This window comes from Meles meles, chromosome 5 (assembly GCF_922984935.1).
Source record: "Meles meles chromosome 5, mMelMel3.1 paternal haplotype, whole genome shotgun sequence".
NCBI lineage: Eukaryota > Metazoa > Chordata > Mammalia > Carnivora > Mustelidae > Meles > Meles meles.
In genome coordinates, this window is record NC_060070.1 from 78,844,297 (window position 1) to 78,863,515 (window position 19,219).

General features: G+C 37.0%; 1 protein-coding gene across 1 annotated transcript in view; it reads left to right on the top strand.

Moving 5' to 3' along the window:
• TRDN (triadin) overlaps positions 1–19,219 on the top strand; it is a 384,176-nt gene that overhangs the window by 139,935 nt on the left and 225,022 nt on the right. The window contains exons 10-11 of the mRNA XM_046006499.1: positions 8,257–8,338; positions 11,302–11,306. Coding sequence (XP_045862455.1) covers positions 8,257–8,338; positions 11,302–11,306 — 87 coding nt within the window. The remainder of the gene's footprint in view (positions 1–8,256; positions 8,339–11,301; positions 11,307–19,219) is intronic.

Consider the following 19,219-nt stretch of genomic DNA (forward strand, 5'->3'; position numbering starts at 1 on the left):
AGTTGCTCAAAGTCTAGTGAAGATTAGAAAAAAGTCGGGGGTGGGGAGATGGGAAGGAAGAAAAGCCCAAACTTGTAAACAAACAAACAATCAGCCTTGAAGTCAGAAGATAAAGTGGATCCTGGCTGCTCTGGGAATGTGTAGAGCTGGGAGGGGCCTGCATAGAAAAGAACCAAGGAGGTGATAATATAGCCAAGTTCTGAGGAATCACTAGAATAAGCTCAGTTCTAGGAATTTTCATCACTGAGAATTTACAATCCCAGATATATCTGATTAGATAGCAAGTAGGATATTTGCATTCTAAGTGTGTGAGTGCATTCTAAGTTTTTATTTCTTCTAATTGAGACTGCAGTCCATCTAACTTGCCTCATTAATCTCTTTCCCTCCCAGCTTTGACCTTTGCACTAAAAGAAAAACATATAATTCATTTTACCCTTTTGTCTCCTTCTTCCTACTTTACTCTCTGCCCCTTGGTTGACTTTGTTTGCAAATATGATTTGCTGTGGATTTCAAAGACTTATGGTTTGGATAATTAGAAGAATTAAGAAAAGTGAGGAAACAGTAATTCTGAATATTCTGAAAGCCTCTTACTTGAAAGTCTATCTAGAGTTGTGGAAATGAGGTCAGGTTACCAAAAAGATTGATTTAAGTAGTCAGTCTTTTTGATGGGCCCCTGAGGTCAATTCAGCATCTAATTAAGCTTAAACATAGCACGACCACTGAAGAAAACTATAAAACTCTTCATAGTATGAAATAAATACTTACAGATCTTTCAAGGGTTATAAATCATTGATGATAATAGATAAGGTAATTGACATTTATCTTAGCCTTCTGAATAGATAGTAAATAAATAGAAAAAATAAAAGGAGTGGAAAAAAAAACTTAATCTTAAATTGGATCTCCTCTCAATGCATGATTTTGTTAAGCTATTTACACTTCCAGGGATCATTTTTTTCCATCCTAAAAACCAGGGTGTTGGAATAGTTGATTTCAAAGGTCTCTCCTACACTCCAAAATTCTATGATCATGCTTCTGTGCCTCTGTTTTCGTTAGGTCCCAAACATCAAGTATTCCATCATAATCAAGGTATAAAGATAAATAGAACAGTGATATGATTGTGAATCCTTTCTTTAGTTGACTGTTATTATTTTATTATTTATTTTATTTTTATTATTATTATTTCCTTTCTTTAGTTGACTGTTCCATGGAAAATCATTTCTACTTCATAAATTGGAAATGAAGAGGAAAAAACACTTATATTACCTTTATCATTTTTAATCAAAAGAATGTATGAAATATGCATTTGGCTACTATTCCATGCTTTCCATCAAAGTGAATATGCAAATATATAACACATGGAAATATTAGGGAAGCTTTTTATCAGGATGCAAAGAAACCTTTCCAGTAGAAACATTTTGGCCTGAAGGAGGTTCTTTGATCTAAAAAGTTGAAGCTTTTGGTGTTTTAAAACCCTTATAGTAGTGTTCTGTAGCCAATTTATACAAGATAATCCATTGCTTAAAACTTTTCTAGAATCATAAAAAAACCTTGATAATTAATTACCAATGAGATTTATTATTGGAATGACCCAATAAAGTAACTATGGCTTCTGCTTCAGTATCCTCTACACAAGACCTCTGGCAAAACTGAAAACTATATAATCCAAGTGACAACAATGACTAAGCAGTTAGTCCATAAACAGCACCTAGCTGGGTAAATGGAAAATTCCTTGCCCTTATCTGGATGTTCTTATTTGTTCCCAGAAGCTCAAGTGAAACGATTTCTTTCTCTCACTTCCTACCTTAAATTCATTTAATAGTCCAATTGGGTTTATGTCAAAATGTACTCTGAATACATCCACTTACCTACAACTTCTGTGTTTTTCATTGATCATATATTAAAAAATACCATCCATTACTCAGAATAGCATTCCTTATTACTCTTTCTTGATACATTTTTGATAAGATACTTATTTGTAACTTACTTACTTATTTGGTATTTTTTTGCCTGTCCACTAGAATCTCAGCTCCTTATTGTTCACTGCTATAACTCCATATCCAAAGAAAGTGCCTGGTACCCAGTAGGCATTCAATAAATACTAGTTGCATGAATGATAGAACCTCAACCCACCTAATCCAAACCCACGTCACTTCCTCACTTAAGTTGTTTCAATAATTTCCTCCTGATCTCTTGCTGCCTGTCATATCCTTTTCTCTACGTTATTTTTGTTCACATAACAGTCAGTAATCTTTTAAAAACCTACATGCCTTGCTAAAGCCCTAAAAAAGCTTACCACTGCCCTTAGGACAAATCCAAACTCACCAGAACAGCCTAGAAGACTCTGATACGAGCTTGTCTCTGTTCTCCATCATCAATGACATTTAAGCAAGGCAGCCTGGTCCCTAGTTTAGGTTTTTTGTCTTGCTTTATCATGTCAAGAAATCTTTTATCAGAGATCTTCCTGAAGTTTGCTCCATTGTATTCAAGTCAGAGCTGCAGTGTGTTCCCCTTGGAGGCAGGGCCACTTCCTATATTATGCATTTGTATAATTTGTATGCTTACACATAGACCCCCATTCTGATTCCCCTACCCTAAGACAGCAGGCCCTGGACTGGAGCTGCAACTGCCCAGGAAAGAGCTGTCTCTTAATTTTGCACTAAGTAGGTTTTCCTGGCCAAATCTTGCTGTGATGGACCGCATGCGCTCAGAAAGCATGAATTTTTCTAATTTGCACAAAGCTCTATAGGTTAGTGAAATCCAGTTTCACGGTGGCCCTGCTCTTCCTTTTCTGTCCACTTTAGCATGATCTCTTTCCCTTAGGCATTGTCTGATTTACCACTCTGTTTTGATATCCCTACGTTCCTGAGATCGAGAATTATCTGTCTTGCTTGTGTTTTGCCTATCTCCCTCCACCTCTGCCATACGCTCCTTAACAGCAAGGTCTATGTCTTTTCACTATGCTCCCCCAGTGATTTCATTGGTGCTGTGATGCCCATGAATACTCACAAAAACCCAGCTGGAACAGAGATGATTGTTCTCTAAGTCCTTGAAACAACTGAGACCCAAGTTAAGCGATAATTGCCTGTTTCCTGAGTCCCCCCTCCACAAGGCCACATACAAGGGAGGCAAAATTTAGGAGGCAGAATTTAGCAGTTCATGAATGGCAGGTATAAAGATACCTGTATTAGTAAAACCTCCTTGATCCACCTCCCTCATACGAACTTCTGAACTTCTTCAGGTGGTTCAGTACTGTTGAGGGCCTCATGTCATGGACAAATTCACAAACCTGGGATTATTATACAAATGGTCTAAAATTTTTGTTTTAACAGATGGGTTGGGGAAAGGGAGGAATGGTTGACACCCCCAATCCTTCAGATCCCCTCCCAAAACTACATGGCAAGGGAAAGACTGTTAGTAAGGAGACTTGAAGATCAAAATATCCCTATTTTAATAAAGGACATTAGCACAATCACATGTCTCAGACTAAGATATAAAACCATATTTAATTTTACTATTTGTTCAATTCCAAACTTTAAAAATGGTGTTCCACATGTTATAAAAATACTCAGTCTAGGAACCTTGTGCAATGCATACAACTAATATTAGTGCTTTCACAAATTTAACCATCATTTTCCTACTAAATTCAGATCTTCCCACTTCCTTTTTAGTCATAGATTCACAACTGGTTTTTATGAAACTGAAAGAATGAGTAAGAATCTATAATTATGTTATACAGTGTATTTTTAAAAAATGTAAGTGAATTTTAACTCAATGACCACTTATTAAAATGACACCTTTTCTATCCCAGAATCTATCACCATTCATTGTTGGCAGTACAGAGGCCTTTCGAAGAGTTTATGATCTTCTGGATGTACTCAGTATCGCCAGGAGAATGTAATAGTGACCTTAGGAATTATATAACTATCAGGCATTAGAGGAAAACAGCTCCTCAACATTTGTTTCAAGATTTAGGGGGTAGGGGATGCCTGGGTGGCTCAGTTGGTTGGGCAGCTGCCTTTGGTTCAGGTCATGATTCCGGCATCCTGGGATGGAGTCCCGCATAGGGCTCCTTGCTCAGCGGGGAGCCTGCTTCTCCCTCTGCCTATGCCTGCCACTCTGTCTGCCTGTGCTCACTCTCTCTGACAAATAAATAAATAAATAAATAAATCTTAAAAAAAAAAAAAAGAAAAAAGATTTAGGGGGTAGGCTTTAGTTGTATAGAAATGTTGTGGGGTATATCCTTTGATAAAGAAGCCAGTTGAATTAAATTTTAGTACAGTGCATTGTGTTTTACCTCATGTTATCTGAATTCAGCTCCTAGCCTCCTGTTTGACTTGAGATTCTGAGTAATTCCACTCATCATTTCTAGCAGTGTAAAGAAAACATTGGTAACTTAGATCAACCTGAGGGTTTTGAAGGGTCAGGGGTGGGAGGTTGGGGGAACAGGTGGTGGGTAATGGGGAGGGCACGTTTTGCATGGAGCACTGGGTGTTGTGCAAAAAGAATGAATACTGTTACACTGAAAAAATAAATAAAATGAAAAAAAAAAAAAAAAGAAGGAATGCACACTGCCTACTATCCCCAGTAGAATTTGACTAAACCAAAATAATCAAATTGACTTGTGTGAGAAAAAAACTCAGAACAATAAAATATTGGCAGCTTACAAATATGCCATTCAGGTATTATGGAAATAACCCAGCCCAAATCACTCAAGAAACAAAAATAAAACCAATTCACTATGTTCGAATGTCAGAGGGATTTTCAGGTAATAGCTTGTAAAATGAAGGCCACCTTTAGAATTCTAACATAAATTTCAGCAACCTAAATTGTTCCTTCAGAGAGTAACAGTCCTCAGGAATTCCAAAGGAATATATTCCTAATAAAATTATAAGCTTCTTTCCTATAAATGAGTTCTATTTCTGTCATGTTTAACTTTATCTGTTGTTATGTCTTTGTTTATGTACTGCAAAATCTGTTTCAAGTCCTCTTATGTAATTACATGGATCTAAATTATAAATTCATTATTGAAAAAAATTGGTGTTTTGAGTATTTACTATGTGTTAGAAGCTGCATCACTTAATCCCTATAACAGCACTAAAAACTCTCCTCATTTTATAAAGGCCCTAAACTGAGGCTTGGATACTTTATCAGATTTTCAAGTTTATCCAGACTGTAAGTGATAAAGCTGAAACTCTCACATACACAAACTCTCACCATTTGAGTTTAAACATACAGTCTTTATACTAAACAGTACTCTTTACTATAAGATTCTATTATCAGTATAACATTATATTAGCATAATTTATTATATATTATTCATAAATAAAATGGTCTCTGATTTCAATAATATTCTCTGACATTATTTGAACATAAAAGAAGATTTTTCAGTCATGTGTCATGCTCAAGGATGACGTATCTGATTCGTTATGGTGCTCCCTACCACAATAGACATTTGGTCTGAACTGATGATTCCCTGCCAAGGTGACAGAGCTGTCACTTTGGAGGCAAGAAGACTTCTGGCTCGCTCTTTCTCTTTCTTTGATCCTGCTCCCTGGCTGTGTCCATTGCCTCACAGTGATACAATCAGCCATCACAGGGAGCATACTATAGTTGATTACAGTCATAGAGAAATTTCTGTTATAGACTGGATATTACACTTTCCGCTGCAGAAGGCACCAGTTTGTTTGTTTTAGGAGTCCTCCATACTTTGGCATCCATGCCTTGTTTTCACCAGATTCTCTCTGTGTGGAATCCCTTCCTCTCCTCATTTCGTCACCAGCAAACCCAGGTCAAGGCTTTAAATGCAGGTTACAGTTGATTTTCTCCAGGGGTCTTTCTGCAACATCCCCTCTGTATGTATTATTTTCCATCATCACACTGTAATAGAGTGATCTGTTATAATGATATAAGTGTATTTTAGTCAGTGTATTGGAAACCTCTTGAAGGCTGAGCTGGAGTTTAATGTTTTGGGGATTGGGATTTGGGATTGGCACATAAGAAGGTCTCACTAAAATGTTTTTAAAATAAAATAATGACTTTATGTTTCCTCCAGGAAAATCTAAAAATATATTAGAGTATAAACTATGAATAATTCCCCTGGAAAGAATTTTGTTTTGAAATAAATTTCTAAAAAGCTTATCAAAAGTATAAAGGATTGTGATTTTCCATCATCACTGTTCATGAAAGTATATGACAGGGTAAAGCAATCTAGATTGAACAGGAACCATTCTATGAAGATATATATATCTTTTAAAGATTTTATTTATTTATTTGACAGAGATCACAACTAGAGAGAGAGAGAGAGAAAGGGAAGGAGGCTCCCAGCTGAGCAGAGAGCCCAATGCGGGGTTCGATCTCAGGACCCTGAGATCATGACCTGAGCTGAAGACAGAGGCTTAACCCACTGAGCCACCCAGGCGTCCCTCTATGAAGATATTTTTTTGAAAGCCTCAGTATTTGGAATAATTGATTTATATTCATGGTCACTTGTGTTTTAAGCTTTAGTCATTTAGTTAACTCCTTTCTAAATCTAGATTATCCCTAAATTTAAGAGCTACAATATATCAACCTACCTTAGAAATAGTTTTTCAAGAACAGCTCTCAAGCAAGACTTGGGAATGGATATTTACAAGTTTATATCCCTTTGACTTACAAAGAAGGTGGAGACTCAGTGTGGAAGCTTCATGCATCTGTCCCACCTGCAGTCATGGACCCCCTTGTCATAGATGACACTTTTCTGACCTTAGCAGTCTGAAAGCAGCTTGAAGCACCTCAAATCTGGAGCCTCCATGGAAATTCAGCTCCACTTCTTCGTTGCTGAATGGCCTGAAAACCTGTTCACTTTAGTTTTCAAATGGTAAAGTGAAAATACACCTACATCCTAAGGAGCTTGTGAAGATTAAATAACTTAATATATCAAAACTGATTGTGATTGTTCTAGGCATAGAGTGAGCAGTGTATAAATGTTAGCTAGGGAAAAATCATGGAAATCAAAATTTTTTTAGCATGCCCAGCCTCACCTTTTCTTTGTACAGTGAAAGAGGGACTTGCATGTTGCAATATGTTTCTATCAAATCTTTGCTCTCAGGAGGAAAAAAATTGACGATAATATGGATTGATACTTTTCTAGGTATATGGCCTGCATGTTATGAAATGATGTCCTTTTAAGCATACTTGAACATGCTCAGGAATCACCCTGAATAGGTCTAACAACAAGGAAATCCTCTAATGAGTGGAGACTAACCTCTGTGCGGCATGAGGGCTTGGGCTGCTTCCCTTCTCACCGGTACAGAACGTGGCGTGTGTGCCTATCCAAATTCTCTGCTTGCTAATCCACAACCTGCCAGAGCAAACTAATTTTGACAAATTCTAAAAAAGGAAAACTTTCAGTAAGCAGGCAGGTCTGCTGACATTTGATAATATCTAGTTGTCAGTGAGATCTCTAGAAGGTGCTCATGCCCACATCAATTCCTGGATTTAAAAGAAACACATGGCAGAAGTTTGTGGAATGAAAATTAATGATAAAACATTTTGCAAGCATTTCATATGGGATCATATGTTAGTTAATGTTTACAGTTCATGGCCTGGATGGTTTTGGTTAATTAAAGAAGTCACTTGGGATAAGGAAGCACTCAGAAACGACTGCGGGTTTTTATACAGTTCATGATAAGCCCAGAGACTTGAGGGAGCCTTTCAAGACTATAAAACTGAATATATTTTCCCTTTGGCCCATTATTTACTTAACTGCAGGTCATTTATTTTGGCAGGAGAAAATGTACCTGTTTAATATCAAAAGGCCCATGAATTTTAACCTTCTTTTATTGCCCTATTATATCATTTGAGAATTTTTAGTTAAATGAAAAAAATGGTGATTTTTCTCTATATTAGGAGTCCTCTCTACTTCTGTGATTTTTAGTTTCCATAATTTAAAGTGTATATTGAAAATAAATTGCTTTATTTGATTGCATGTAGATTTTCCATTAATGAAGTCCAGTAGATATATTTAACATTGTATGTACATCTATGAAAAGTAATATATTCAGAAATGGGTCTGAAGATAACGGAATCTGTGTATGTATCCACTTAAAGATCTCACCTAATAACACTTTTCTTATTGCATAATAATATGAATTTATACTTTGGATTATGAATTATGCATGTTGGAGACAGATCTAGCTATTTTAGTCACAGATATTAAATTTGTTAATACCTTTTTTTTTTTTCCCCTCAATACCTACTCCTACATTGTGTGCAAAGGACAAAGCCCAGCCTTACCACCTCCATTACCAACAGAACAAGTTTCCAGACCCACTCCGGCATCACCTCCTCTTGAAGGCAAGTATTTTATTTTTCCTAAGGTCTTCTCTATTGTGGATAAAATAGAATGTAGAGAAATAAAACAAAACAGTAACAGCAGGAACAACAAAATCCATATTTTCTCAAGTAGTTTTAGTATGTCTTAGCTGCAGGTTACTTTTCTTGAAATTACAACTTGTTGCTTTTTGGAAAACCAAAAATTTCCTCTTCAGATTTTATATTGGTAACTATCAGCTTCCAGAAGGATGGCCAGCTTCATACTCTGGAAACCAAAGCAGAAAGTACAGGGACAAATGGATAAGGATATGCCTTGCAATTCTTGAACTTTTACCACAACTTGACCAATTTAGTGTCTTAAGACTCTGGTGCTAGTGTTTCTGGGTTTGAATCTGAATTTCATCTCAGATCATTTGAGTAAATTTTTTGAAGTTACTTGAATTCACTCTTCACGAGTTTTATCGTCTATAAGATGGGTCAAGATAGTAATCATCTCACAGAGTTAGTGTGAGGATAAAATGGTGTGTGTGTGCGTGTGTGTGTGTACCAGTTTACAAGTGCTTTATAAAATTAGTAGCTAATGGGGCGCCTGGGTGGCTCAGTGGGTTAAGCCTCTGCCTTCGGCTCAGTCATGATCTCGGGGTCCTGGGATCGAGCCCCACATCGGGCTCTGTGCTCAGCAGGGAGCCTGCTTCCCCCTCTCTCTCTGTTTGCCTCTCTATCTACTTGTGATCTCTCTATATATATCAAATAAATAAAATCTTTAAAAAAAAATTAGTAGCTAATACTACCACTAGTAAGTAGTTCTTCAAAATACAATGCTTCAGGACTGGCAAAATTAGAAGAGGGAAATGTCATCATAATTAATTTTGCTAGAAGTTCAAAATCATTTGTCTTTACTTACTCACTCAACTATAATTTATTAAATCCCAACAATGAGATGACATCAGGCATTGCCTTAAAGTACTGGGGATTCATAGTATAATGAAAAATAGTTCCTGTCCTACTAAGATTCAATTTACAGATATAAAATTAAAAGCAATTAAAGAGGAGCCAGATATAAAACACAAGTAATCAAAGCCCAGTGCACCATTAGTGTTTTGCAAGAGTACAGATAGAAGTCTCCTTCAGACCCCCCTAGCACCCTTTCCACTCACTCCCAGCTCTGTCAAACCTGAAAGGGACACCACCCTGCTTGTCCAAATTCTAACCCCATCTAGCAAACAGCATCTTCTTGGTCACCCTCTCAGACTAGAAGTTTCTTTCAGCAGGAGGCCCAAACAGTCCCTGGCAACAGAGAAAGAACGGTCTGGGGGAAGAAAATTCAGGGTCATAGGATCTGGAGTGTAAGAGAGAAAAAAACCCAGGTGACCACACCGTATTACCCCCACAGACTCCTAGACCTAGGGCAAGGAGTAGCCAGAGGAGTGTAAAGCACACAGCTTGCACAAGGTGCCCTGGTTGCTGGCTTCTAAGAGGTGCACTGATTACAAAAATGTAATAAGAACCAAAAAATAAGTCCCCAAACCCCATTCCCAAATGAGCACTGTGGAAGCTTAGAGAAAGGAGGGCATAGCTCTTCTTGAAAGAAGTGAAGAGGACTCCAGGAAAAGCTTCTATGCAGAGGTCACGATGGAGCTGAAGTCTCAAGATTAGGGAAAAATGAGTAAGGAAGGCAAGAATATTACCAATAAAGAATTGGCATATGCACAGGCATGGAGATGGGAAAGAAAGGCATTTGGTCCAGAGGAGCAGAAGTAGCTCAGCATGGAGATAAAGAAGAAGTCATGGAGAGGGTCTGGGACACCTCATAAAAAGACATGCAAAAGACAGGTTGTGATGTGCCTTGTAGCTCAGCCTTGGATTTATTTGTATCTTAAAGTTCTTATTATAGAACACTGAATAGTAAGGTAAACCTGCAATATACTCAGCCTGCAGATACACTTATCAACATTTTCTATTCTGGTCTATCCAAACTTTCTCTTCTTTCCTTTCTTTCTTCCTTTTTTTCTCATTGTGTTTTTATTTCTTTTGCAAATCTCTAAAATCATGCTATTTCACCAAGCTAAGGAATTTGTATTTCCTTTTAAAATTTTTGAGACATTTACATGGTTCAAAATTTAAAAGTTACAGAAATGATATAGGATAGAAAATCTCCCGCCGGGTCCTATGCAACAACTACCCAGTTCTCTTTATAGGAAACCGATGTTCTTTCCTTCCAGAGAGATTCTGTGCATATACAACCATAAATATTTCCTCCTCAGCTAAGAGATTTTAATTTTTTTCTATAGAAGACAAGGAATTCCCTATGGATGAGATAGACAGGTTCATTTTAGAAGATCAGTTTGACTGCCAGTCTGCTGGACTGGAGAGGTGACATGAGATTGGCTACAGACACTGGAGAAGAGAAAATAGTCCAACCAAGTTGCAAAGCAGGAACTAAACTGGTGTAATGGATGGAGAAAGCAGATAAATGAGAAAAGTATATGGAAAAGGAACCAGTAGGTGAAAGTATCTGATTAATTTAGATGCTGAGATACAACAAGTGATAAGAATGACTCCAGCTTTCTGAATTAGATCTCCAGGTAGACAGAAATGCCATTCATCGAGACAAGAAACCACTGAAATAAAATAGGCCTGGGGAGGAGAAGCAGGAAGATGATGGGTTCAGGACAGACTGGGACATGACAGTTTCCCATGAGACATCCAGGTAGAATTATTGAGCAGGCCATTCTAAATTGGCATATGGAACTCAAGAAAATATCATATGGCTGTTATCTGGAATTATATATATCAAATATAATAATGTATATGTAACTTGTCCTCTCCTCTATAATTTGTGTATCTTCTATCCCCCAAACCCCATTCCCAGATGAATGTCCAATAATGAAAAAGAAATGTCTGAGAAGTTAGTCCATTTCATGTATCCTACAAACCTCTCTTTTGAAGGGGACCCAGGCATTATTGATCATTTCTTGCTTCTTAGAGAGATGGTGGGAACGCTGTGTCTTTAAAAACAGTATAGTCATTTATAGCCTGTACTCTGGAATCACATACACCTGGATCCCAATTCTGGTTCTGCTGTTTACTTATCTGGATGAACTTAAATGTGATAACTATAGTTTTAGCTCTTTATTGGTAAAATTCTGACACTCGTATTACCTATCACAGAGAGGTATAGTACAGACAGAATAAAACTATAATGACTGCAGTTTTTATTATTGTGTTTGATATTGGTGAACTTCGGAAGTTCTATTTCTGTTGCATTTTATTGACTTAACGCAACTTTCCACAAACAGTAGTTTGCAGATCAACAGCACCAAAATCAACTATGAAGCTTGTTAAAAATTCGTATTCCCGCCATAGCTTAGATCTAATGAATCAGATTCTTGGCAATTCAGAGAGGAAGAAAAAAATTTCTGTTTTTAACAAGGTCCTCAATTGAGTCTTGAACACGTTAAATTCAGAGAACCTTTGGTTTATGTCCATGTATAAAAAAGCTTTACAGATTCGGCCAATTGTTTTACACCAGACACCTAAACTTGGTAGCCTGTTTCAAATAGTCTTATCTCCAGTTTATCTAAATTAAATTAAAATAATTAAATTAAACTCAAATAAATAAGTACACTTTAATTTTAATATATGCATAATTTACTTAATAATTAATGATTTAAATATAAATAAATAAAATTTAATCTGAATGCCTTGGTGAGAGATGCATTATCCAGTTGACAACAGACCCAATGATCCTTTTTGGTTATATGTTTATGTTTCACATAACCAATAGCCAGGGAAGAATTTGGGTAGCTGGGCAAGCGATGTTTTCCTTAGGTCATGTTCTGACATCAGCATGTTCTATGCACTTTCTGGCCAGATCCTGACCAAGTCCCACCTGCAGCTCTGCTCTCTTCAACTCACATTTATTTAGAATATTGTGTTTTCTGTACTTATATGCATTTTACACTTGATATTTCAAAACCCTGTAACGTAGACATTATTAACAATGAACAAAGGTAGGCTTGGAGTTTATTAATTCGTACTAAGTTAGTAAATAGCAGGTCTGAGATTTCAGCCCTGAATTTCTAGTTCTATGCCCAAGGTTCTTTCTCGTATATTACTATGCAGACATCAGCATTTGAGGATCCTACCTTCACGTCTTCTGAGACATGAATATTTCTAAAAATGCTATTCTTTATTATTAGTCACCTGAATGTCCTATAATTGGCCAGATGTCCTTCAGAATGGCTTAAATGCCACTCATGGAGAAATTGTGACTGCTCTTTGTCTGGGAGAGAACAATAGTTTTCAAGCCAAGTACCTTAACATTCTAGAAAGGCTTATAAGAGAGCAAGAGAAATGCCAGTGGGAATGGGGGGAAAGGTTACATTATACTTACAGATTATAAGAACCTACTGTATAGTACATAAAATATTTTTACTTGGCCAGCTACACAAATGTAATGAATTAGTAGTTGCAAATTTTAAATAAAAATCCCATATCCTCTGTAAGTCAGTTATATATCAGTATCCACCAAAAAAAGGAATTCACTTGGTCATTAGAGATCACAATTTAATGTAAAGTACATGTAAAATCTTGCTCCAAGACTCCAAATCAAAAATAGCTCTTGAATATTTAAAGAAGAGTCCAGGGCTAGTCCAAGGTTTGAAACTTTTGCCTCTGTCCCAAACTGCTACAGACACATTTTATTTGGCCCACAGAGATTTTTTATTGACTGACTTTAAGTGTGGTCCTCTTGACTAAGGGGAGCTTCCTACTGTCTCCATCAACTTCCAGGCATCCGCTTCACCCATTTACTCACTTGGCTCCAGGAGCAATTTCTGTGTGGTAATTATGTGAAGATAGTTTCCTCTTGATATAACCATTTCTTAAATTCCTGATCAACCCTTAATGTCTTGGTCTGCAAGAGCTGCCAAGACAAAACACCACAGATTGGATGACTTAAATGCCAGGAACTTATTTTCTCACAGTTCAAGGTCAGAGTGCCATGATGGTTGGGTTCTGGAAAGAAACCACTTCCTGACTTGCAAATGTCTGCTTCTTACTGTGTTCACATGGTGAAGAGGGAGTGCTGCAGCTCTTCCTCTTAGAATGACACAGTTCTATGAGATCAGGGTTCCACTCTTAATACCTCATTAAAGCTTAATTGCTTCCTAAAGGCTAGATCTCCAATACAATCATACGTGGATTAGGGTCTCAACATACGGATTTGGAGGAGACACAATTCAGTCCATGGTACTCGGTAACCTCTAAACCTAGTTATTAGTAAAGCAGCTTTAATGTTTACCTCATACAATCAGAGTTGTCTAAATATCTGAATGCTCAGTGGTTTGCATTTTGCCTATCTATTGTATGTGGTTTCACACCAGTGTAAATTCCCAACTTGCATCATCTTTTATAAATGTTTGATATTGATAGGAATCAAATATTTTTTAAAGTCTTAACTGGCCTCAAATATAACTGACTCATCCTGAAAATAATAAAACAAAAGGAGAAATCTCATCACTGGCAACTACTATATGTCATTTACCTAGCTGGTAAGCAGATTATTAAGAAAAAGTATTTAGAATCCAGCTGAGAGAGAGAGAGAGAGAAAGGGAGACATCAGACTCACATTTCATTTGGCATTTGGACTGTACAAGCTTATGTTACTGGGGACAATTTGACACAAAACTGACAAGTGACTCTCTCATTGGCCCAGTGTTCACAGGACAAGGGAGAGCCTATAAATAATAGTGTCACCTTAAGTTTCATTGGATTCTAATTCTGTTGTTGTTGCAAGATAGACATAAATCAAACAACTCCAATTCCCCAATTTGTGACAGATTTTGATAGATTATTCAAGTGTTTGACTCCATTTTATCTCTTACTAGAGGTTCATAAAACACCAAGTAGCAAATGTTTTGCCTATCGGTCTGTCACTTGGACAAGGATGTGTCATTTGTAAAGTGCGACACTTAGGTTTCCACTGTTATATTTAAAGAATGATTTAATTTGACATGTCACCCTGGAAACCAATACGATTTAAGTGGGTAACATAACAATATTGCAAGATTACGAGGCTTTTGCTGGTGCCTCCTTTCCATTCCCAGAGGAGTTTTCACACTGTGGACACGCACTGAGCAGCTTCCTAAGGAGGCCACGTTATCAGGCAGAGCTGAGCTCATGGGCTTCGTCAGGGCGTGCAGATGTGCTGCCTGCGACTTCATTAACATAATTGATTAGGAACTAGGACATATTTAGTATTAATCAAGCTGTTTTTAGTGAGGCTGATTATGCACAGTCCTTGATGCACTATTTTAGTCTGGAACTTCCTTAGGACTAAGTTGCAAGAAAATGGCATTATGAGAAAAAGGAACTTACTTGTGGCACTCAAGTGTGCTTTTTGATTTGAGGAATGCAGATATAACAGGTCAAAATGTAGGAACTTAAACATACTCGGCATTTTTTTTTGTTTGTTTTCAAAAAGTAGAGTTTATGTATAGCCTGGATTATTAAGCGTGTTCAGGGGAAATTGGAAACAATTTACAATTTTATCACTAGCTTCTGAAAAACCATGGACCTTGTTATGAGTAAATCTGCTTTCACATCTGTGAGGCCCTTAAAAGCTTATTTGTGTGTTCATAGTACTTAAAACAAAGAAAATGAGTTTCTCACAGCACTCAACTCGTTCTTGGATATGTTGGTGTGCTGTATGTTGGACTCTTTGTCTCATGCCTTGAAGTTGTATCTTGCCTTCCTTCAGTTTCACTCCTTTCCCCACGTCACATGCTTCACACAAGATAATGAAGTTTTCATTGCCTTAAGTATTTGGGTATGAAGACTCATTGTGTTTTTCAATTACTTGTTTCCTTTGACTCCTACTGTATTTTTTCAGAATGTATTTGGCCATGGAAAATTGGCTACAATTACATTAAACAGATACCTAATAACCACCTCATGTGATCATTTTGGGCATTGTCAATCTGTATTTAATTATGGACATAATTTAAAAGGGACTAACTTAAATGTAATATGAAAGAATGAATGAACATTCTTTCAAAAAAGTACTACGTTTTGTGACAGAATTCCCATGTCTATTGGGAACTCCACTGGGAGCGAAGAGCCTTCAAGGTCTGAGAGTCACTACAGCTAACCACTTATTTCAGTAAGGGAGCTGATCTATTGAGTTCTTCTACTGAATGAAATGGCAACTGTTATATTAACATGACAGGTTATTCTTACTTTTAGCGTGAGAGCCACTTTATCATCCAGTGTTTATCAGAACAGTATTTCTCAGGAAAGATTTGCCCCTCACTGCTCTCAAACAGAATCTTCAGTGACTAAACAAATCCCCACCCCATCACCAAAAACAGCTGCTTCATAAAATCTTAGTATGAGCAGAGTTACCAGATATGATCCCACTATTTTTTAATCAATAATGAGAAAAGATTATTTTTCTTTCCCCCTATTCAACATGGACATCCCCCCCAAGATATCATGTTTTTTGTTGTCACTGTTCTCTGGAGAATAAAAGACTTCCACCCACATGGAATTACTGGACATTTAGTGTAAAATTGCCACAACTTTTCTATTGTGACAAATATGTGGACAGAAGAGGTTACATGAGCTCTTGCTAAGTATATATCTTCTCCTTAAGTCACTTGTTTTTTTTATGAATTTTATGTACTTATTTGAGAGAGACTGAGCAAGCACAAGTGGGGAAAGGGGCTTAGGGAGGTGGAAAGGGGGAGAGAATCTCTAGCGGACTCCCCATTGAGTTGGGAGCCCAACAGGGGCTTGATCCCAGGACCCTGAGATCATAACCTGAGCCAAAACCAAGAGTTGGACGCTTAACCAACTAAAACACCCAGGTACCCCTCCTTAAATTACTTTTAATATTCCATTATAAACATATAATTTGTATAAACAAAGCCAAATATAAGGTGAATAAATACCATATACCCTGTCATCTTCTTGAATAAATACACAACTTGTACTTAGTATGTAAATAATATCATAAATGCCATCTCCCATACATGAGCAAAAGAACTCTGAGAGAGACCAAGGACTCATCTTCTAACCTCAGCTTTGACGCTAGTCGGTTGTATGATCTTTGACAGATGGGTCTCCATTTCTTCACCTGTAAAGTGTGGAACCAGAACTTGGATGGTCTCTTCAGTCCCTTTCTGCTCCCACCCAGAGATTTCAAACTTATTGTTTTCAGGCTGGTGAGTTGGTAATAAACTTCCTGAAGAGCAAAGGGAAGACTGTACGGTTTTGCATAGTGATTAAATAGCTACCATAGATCCCTACAGTATGGTTGTGGTCTGGATAGAGATGTCTATTTGTTGGGGCAACCAGACATGCCCCAATGCAGTGAATACTACTATGAATCATTATTTACTGATGTACAAAAGTGAGTTGTAAAGACTGTAAAAGTTAGGAGGAAGATGAGATATGAGTGAAGCAAGGCCACGCAAGGAAATCACAAGACTTGCCTTGGGCCATAAAGAGTGAGTTGGTAGGATTTGTGTAGAGGAGAAAGGAGCATTATAAGAAACTTATTATAAGATTATTTCTTACCATAGGTTGCATCCGAGGACAATGTTCTACAGGAGCTAGCAATGTTTTATTTACAATTCTATTAAACCAAGAACTTTATCGCCTTAGCTCTTCAGTGAGCTTTTGCTTCCTGAGAAGCAAAGAGTATAAAATAATAAAATAGAAATTTGGCCCCAGTTCTTATTCCATTAACTCTATGACACAATAAATTTTATTGAACTTTAGGCCTATATAATATTTTTCTTTGTTTTGTGCTGAAATAAACTTCTATCTTTCAACAATTTTTAATGGAATTGACCTTTAGTTATAAATTTTGATAAAATATATAAACTAAACTACTTTCACTACTTATTTAACTTAGAAAGTTGCTAACACAACTGAATGAAAAAATGTATATAATGATTTAGCAGATTTTCTTTTTTTATTAAAGATTTTACTTATTTATGTATTTGAGAGAGAAGGGGAGCATGAGCAGGGGAGAGGGAAGGAACAGAAGAAGTGGGAAAAACAGACTCCCCACAGAGCAGGGAGCCCTACCAGAAGTTCTATCCCAGGACCCCGAGATCATGACCTAAGCCAAAGACAGGTGCTTAAAAAACTGAGCCAACCAGGCACCCCAACTTAGCACATTTTCTAGCAGAGTTATATACTCAAATATTAGTTGCCCTTATTATCATTTTTTAATCATGAAAGTTCTACAATATGTATAATAAATCATTAATTTTATGGCAGTTTTTAAATTGGTCTCTACAGAAGATAATAAGGTAATTGCCTTGATGACATTAGTCAATATATGTGAAACTCTACATAATTTCTTAATGCAGGCTTCAGGTCATATCCTGAAGAGTTTTGCATTCATAGCTAAAGATTTTACATGCCCTCATGGACTCCACCAGCTTGCTAAAGCAATTGAAGGAAGGAGAAGTATGATCAGATTTGCATTTTAGATTACCGTCTCAGCTGTAGAAAGAATGGATGACTGAGGGGTGTGGATTGGGGGTATGGAGATGAGACAATTATAGGAGCCTACTGTTCTTGGGGAAAAATTATCCTCCTTTTCTTTTAAACAATCCCCCTTAACCCTCAAAACAATGCCAAGCAGTGAATATGATTTCACATCATTTTAGAATTTAGAAAAGATCAGAAAAATCAAATAAATTGCTTAAGAGAACACAGCTATAACAGTTATATACAGTTGACATTCAATCAATGCGGAGGTCAGGGGCAGTGCCGGCCCTTCCTCTTGTGGCAGACAATCTGTGTATAACTTGACCCTGTGAAAACTTAACTACCAATAACCTACCTTTCACTAGAAGCCCTATTGACACATAAACACACCGTTGATAAGGCGTATTTTATATGCATTATATACTGTATTCTTAAACTAGAGAAAAGAAAAATATAAGAAAGTCATGAGAGAAAATATATTTACAGTACTATACTATATTTATTAAAAAAAAATCTACATGTAAATAGACCCATACAGTTCAAACCTGTGTTGTTCAAGGGTCAGCTATAATTGGAATTGGAGGCCAGGTGTCACATACCCAGGTTTAGTCTGTTTCCTTTATCTTAGACTAGCCATTAAGTGTTAGGGCTGAGCGTGATTGCTAAAGTCTTATCTGACCTGAGTAAATGAATGGTATTACGAATAAAAACAGGTTTGGGGCTTGCTGAGTGTGTCTGGGTCCCTGGCACATCAAAATCGGTGATTAAGACTGTTTAATGAATGTAGTATTTATAAAGGTTTTTGCAGAATTACCGTGAAGCATCCCAGGGCTAGCAAAAACAGGGAGCTTTATTTGTCCAGGGTCTGAAGAGGTAGGAGAATGGAGTGGTTTACAAAGCCAAAAGCCTAAGACAGAGATGCCCAATGAGAGCTATGTCCTTCATTATGAGAACACACCATCAAAACTCTGTAAAATCATGTGAATAATATCCTCAGTGAACCCAGGAAGGAGTTGGAAAATAACTCTTTTTTTCCTGCTCTATTGTTTATTGAGATTGCTCCCATAAGCCAAAAATAATCCAAATCTAGAGGGCAAGGGGCTTAGTTAACACAGTCCATAAAGATCAGCGTGGAGACTGGATCTGGACTAAAAATGAACACTATGCCACACGTCAGGCAGCAAGCTAGACTCTGTTCATACAAATGGTCATTTCCTGTGGACCACTGAATATAAAAGTCTGGAGTTTACAAATGAGGACATATAGACATTGGTGTCATAAACTTAATCCAAGAACAGCATTTCCTGAAATCTATTATGGGGATCTCTAGTTGCATGAAATTCTTGGACAAAAAAAAAAAAATTCATGTGTTATATCCCCTTTGCATTGACAATGT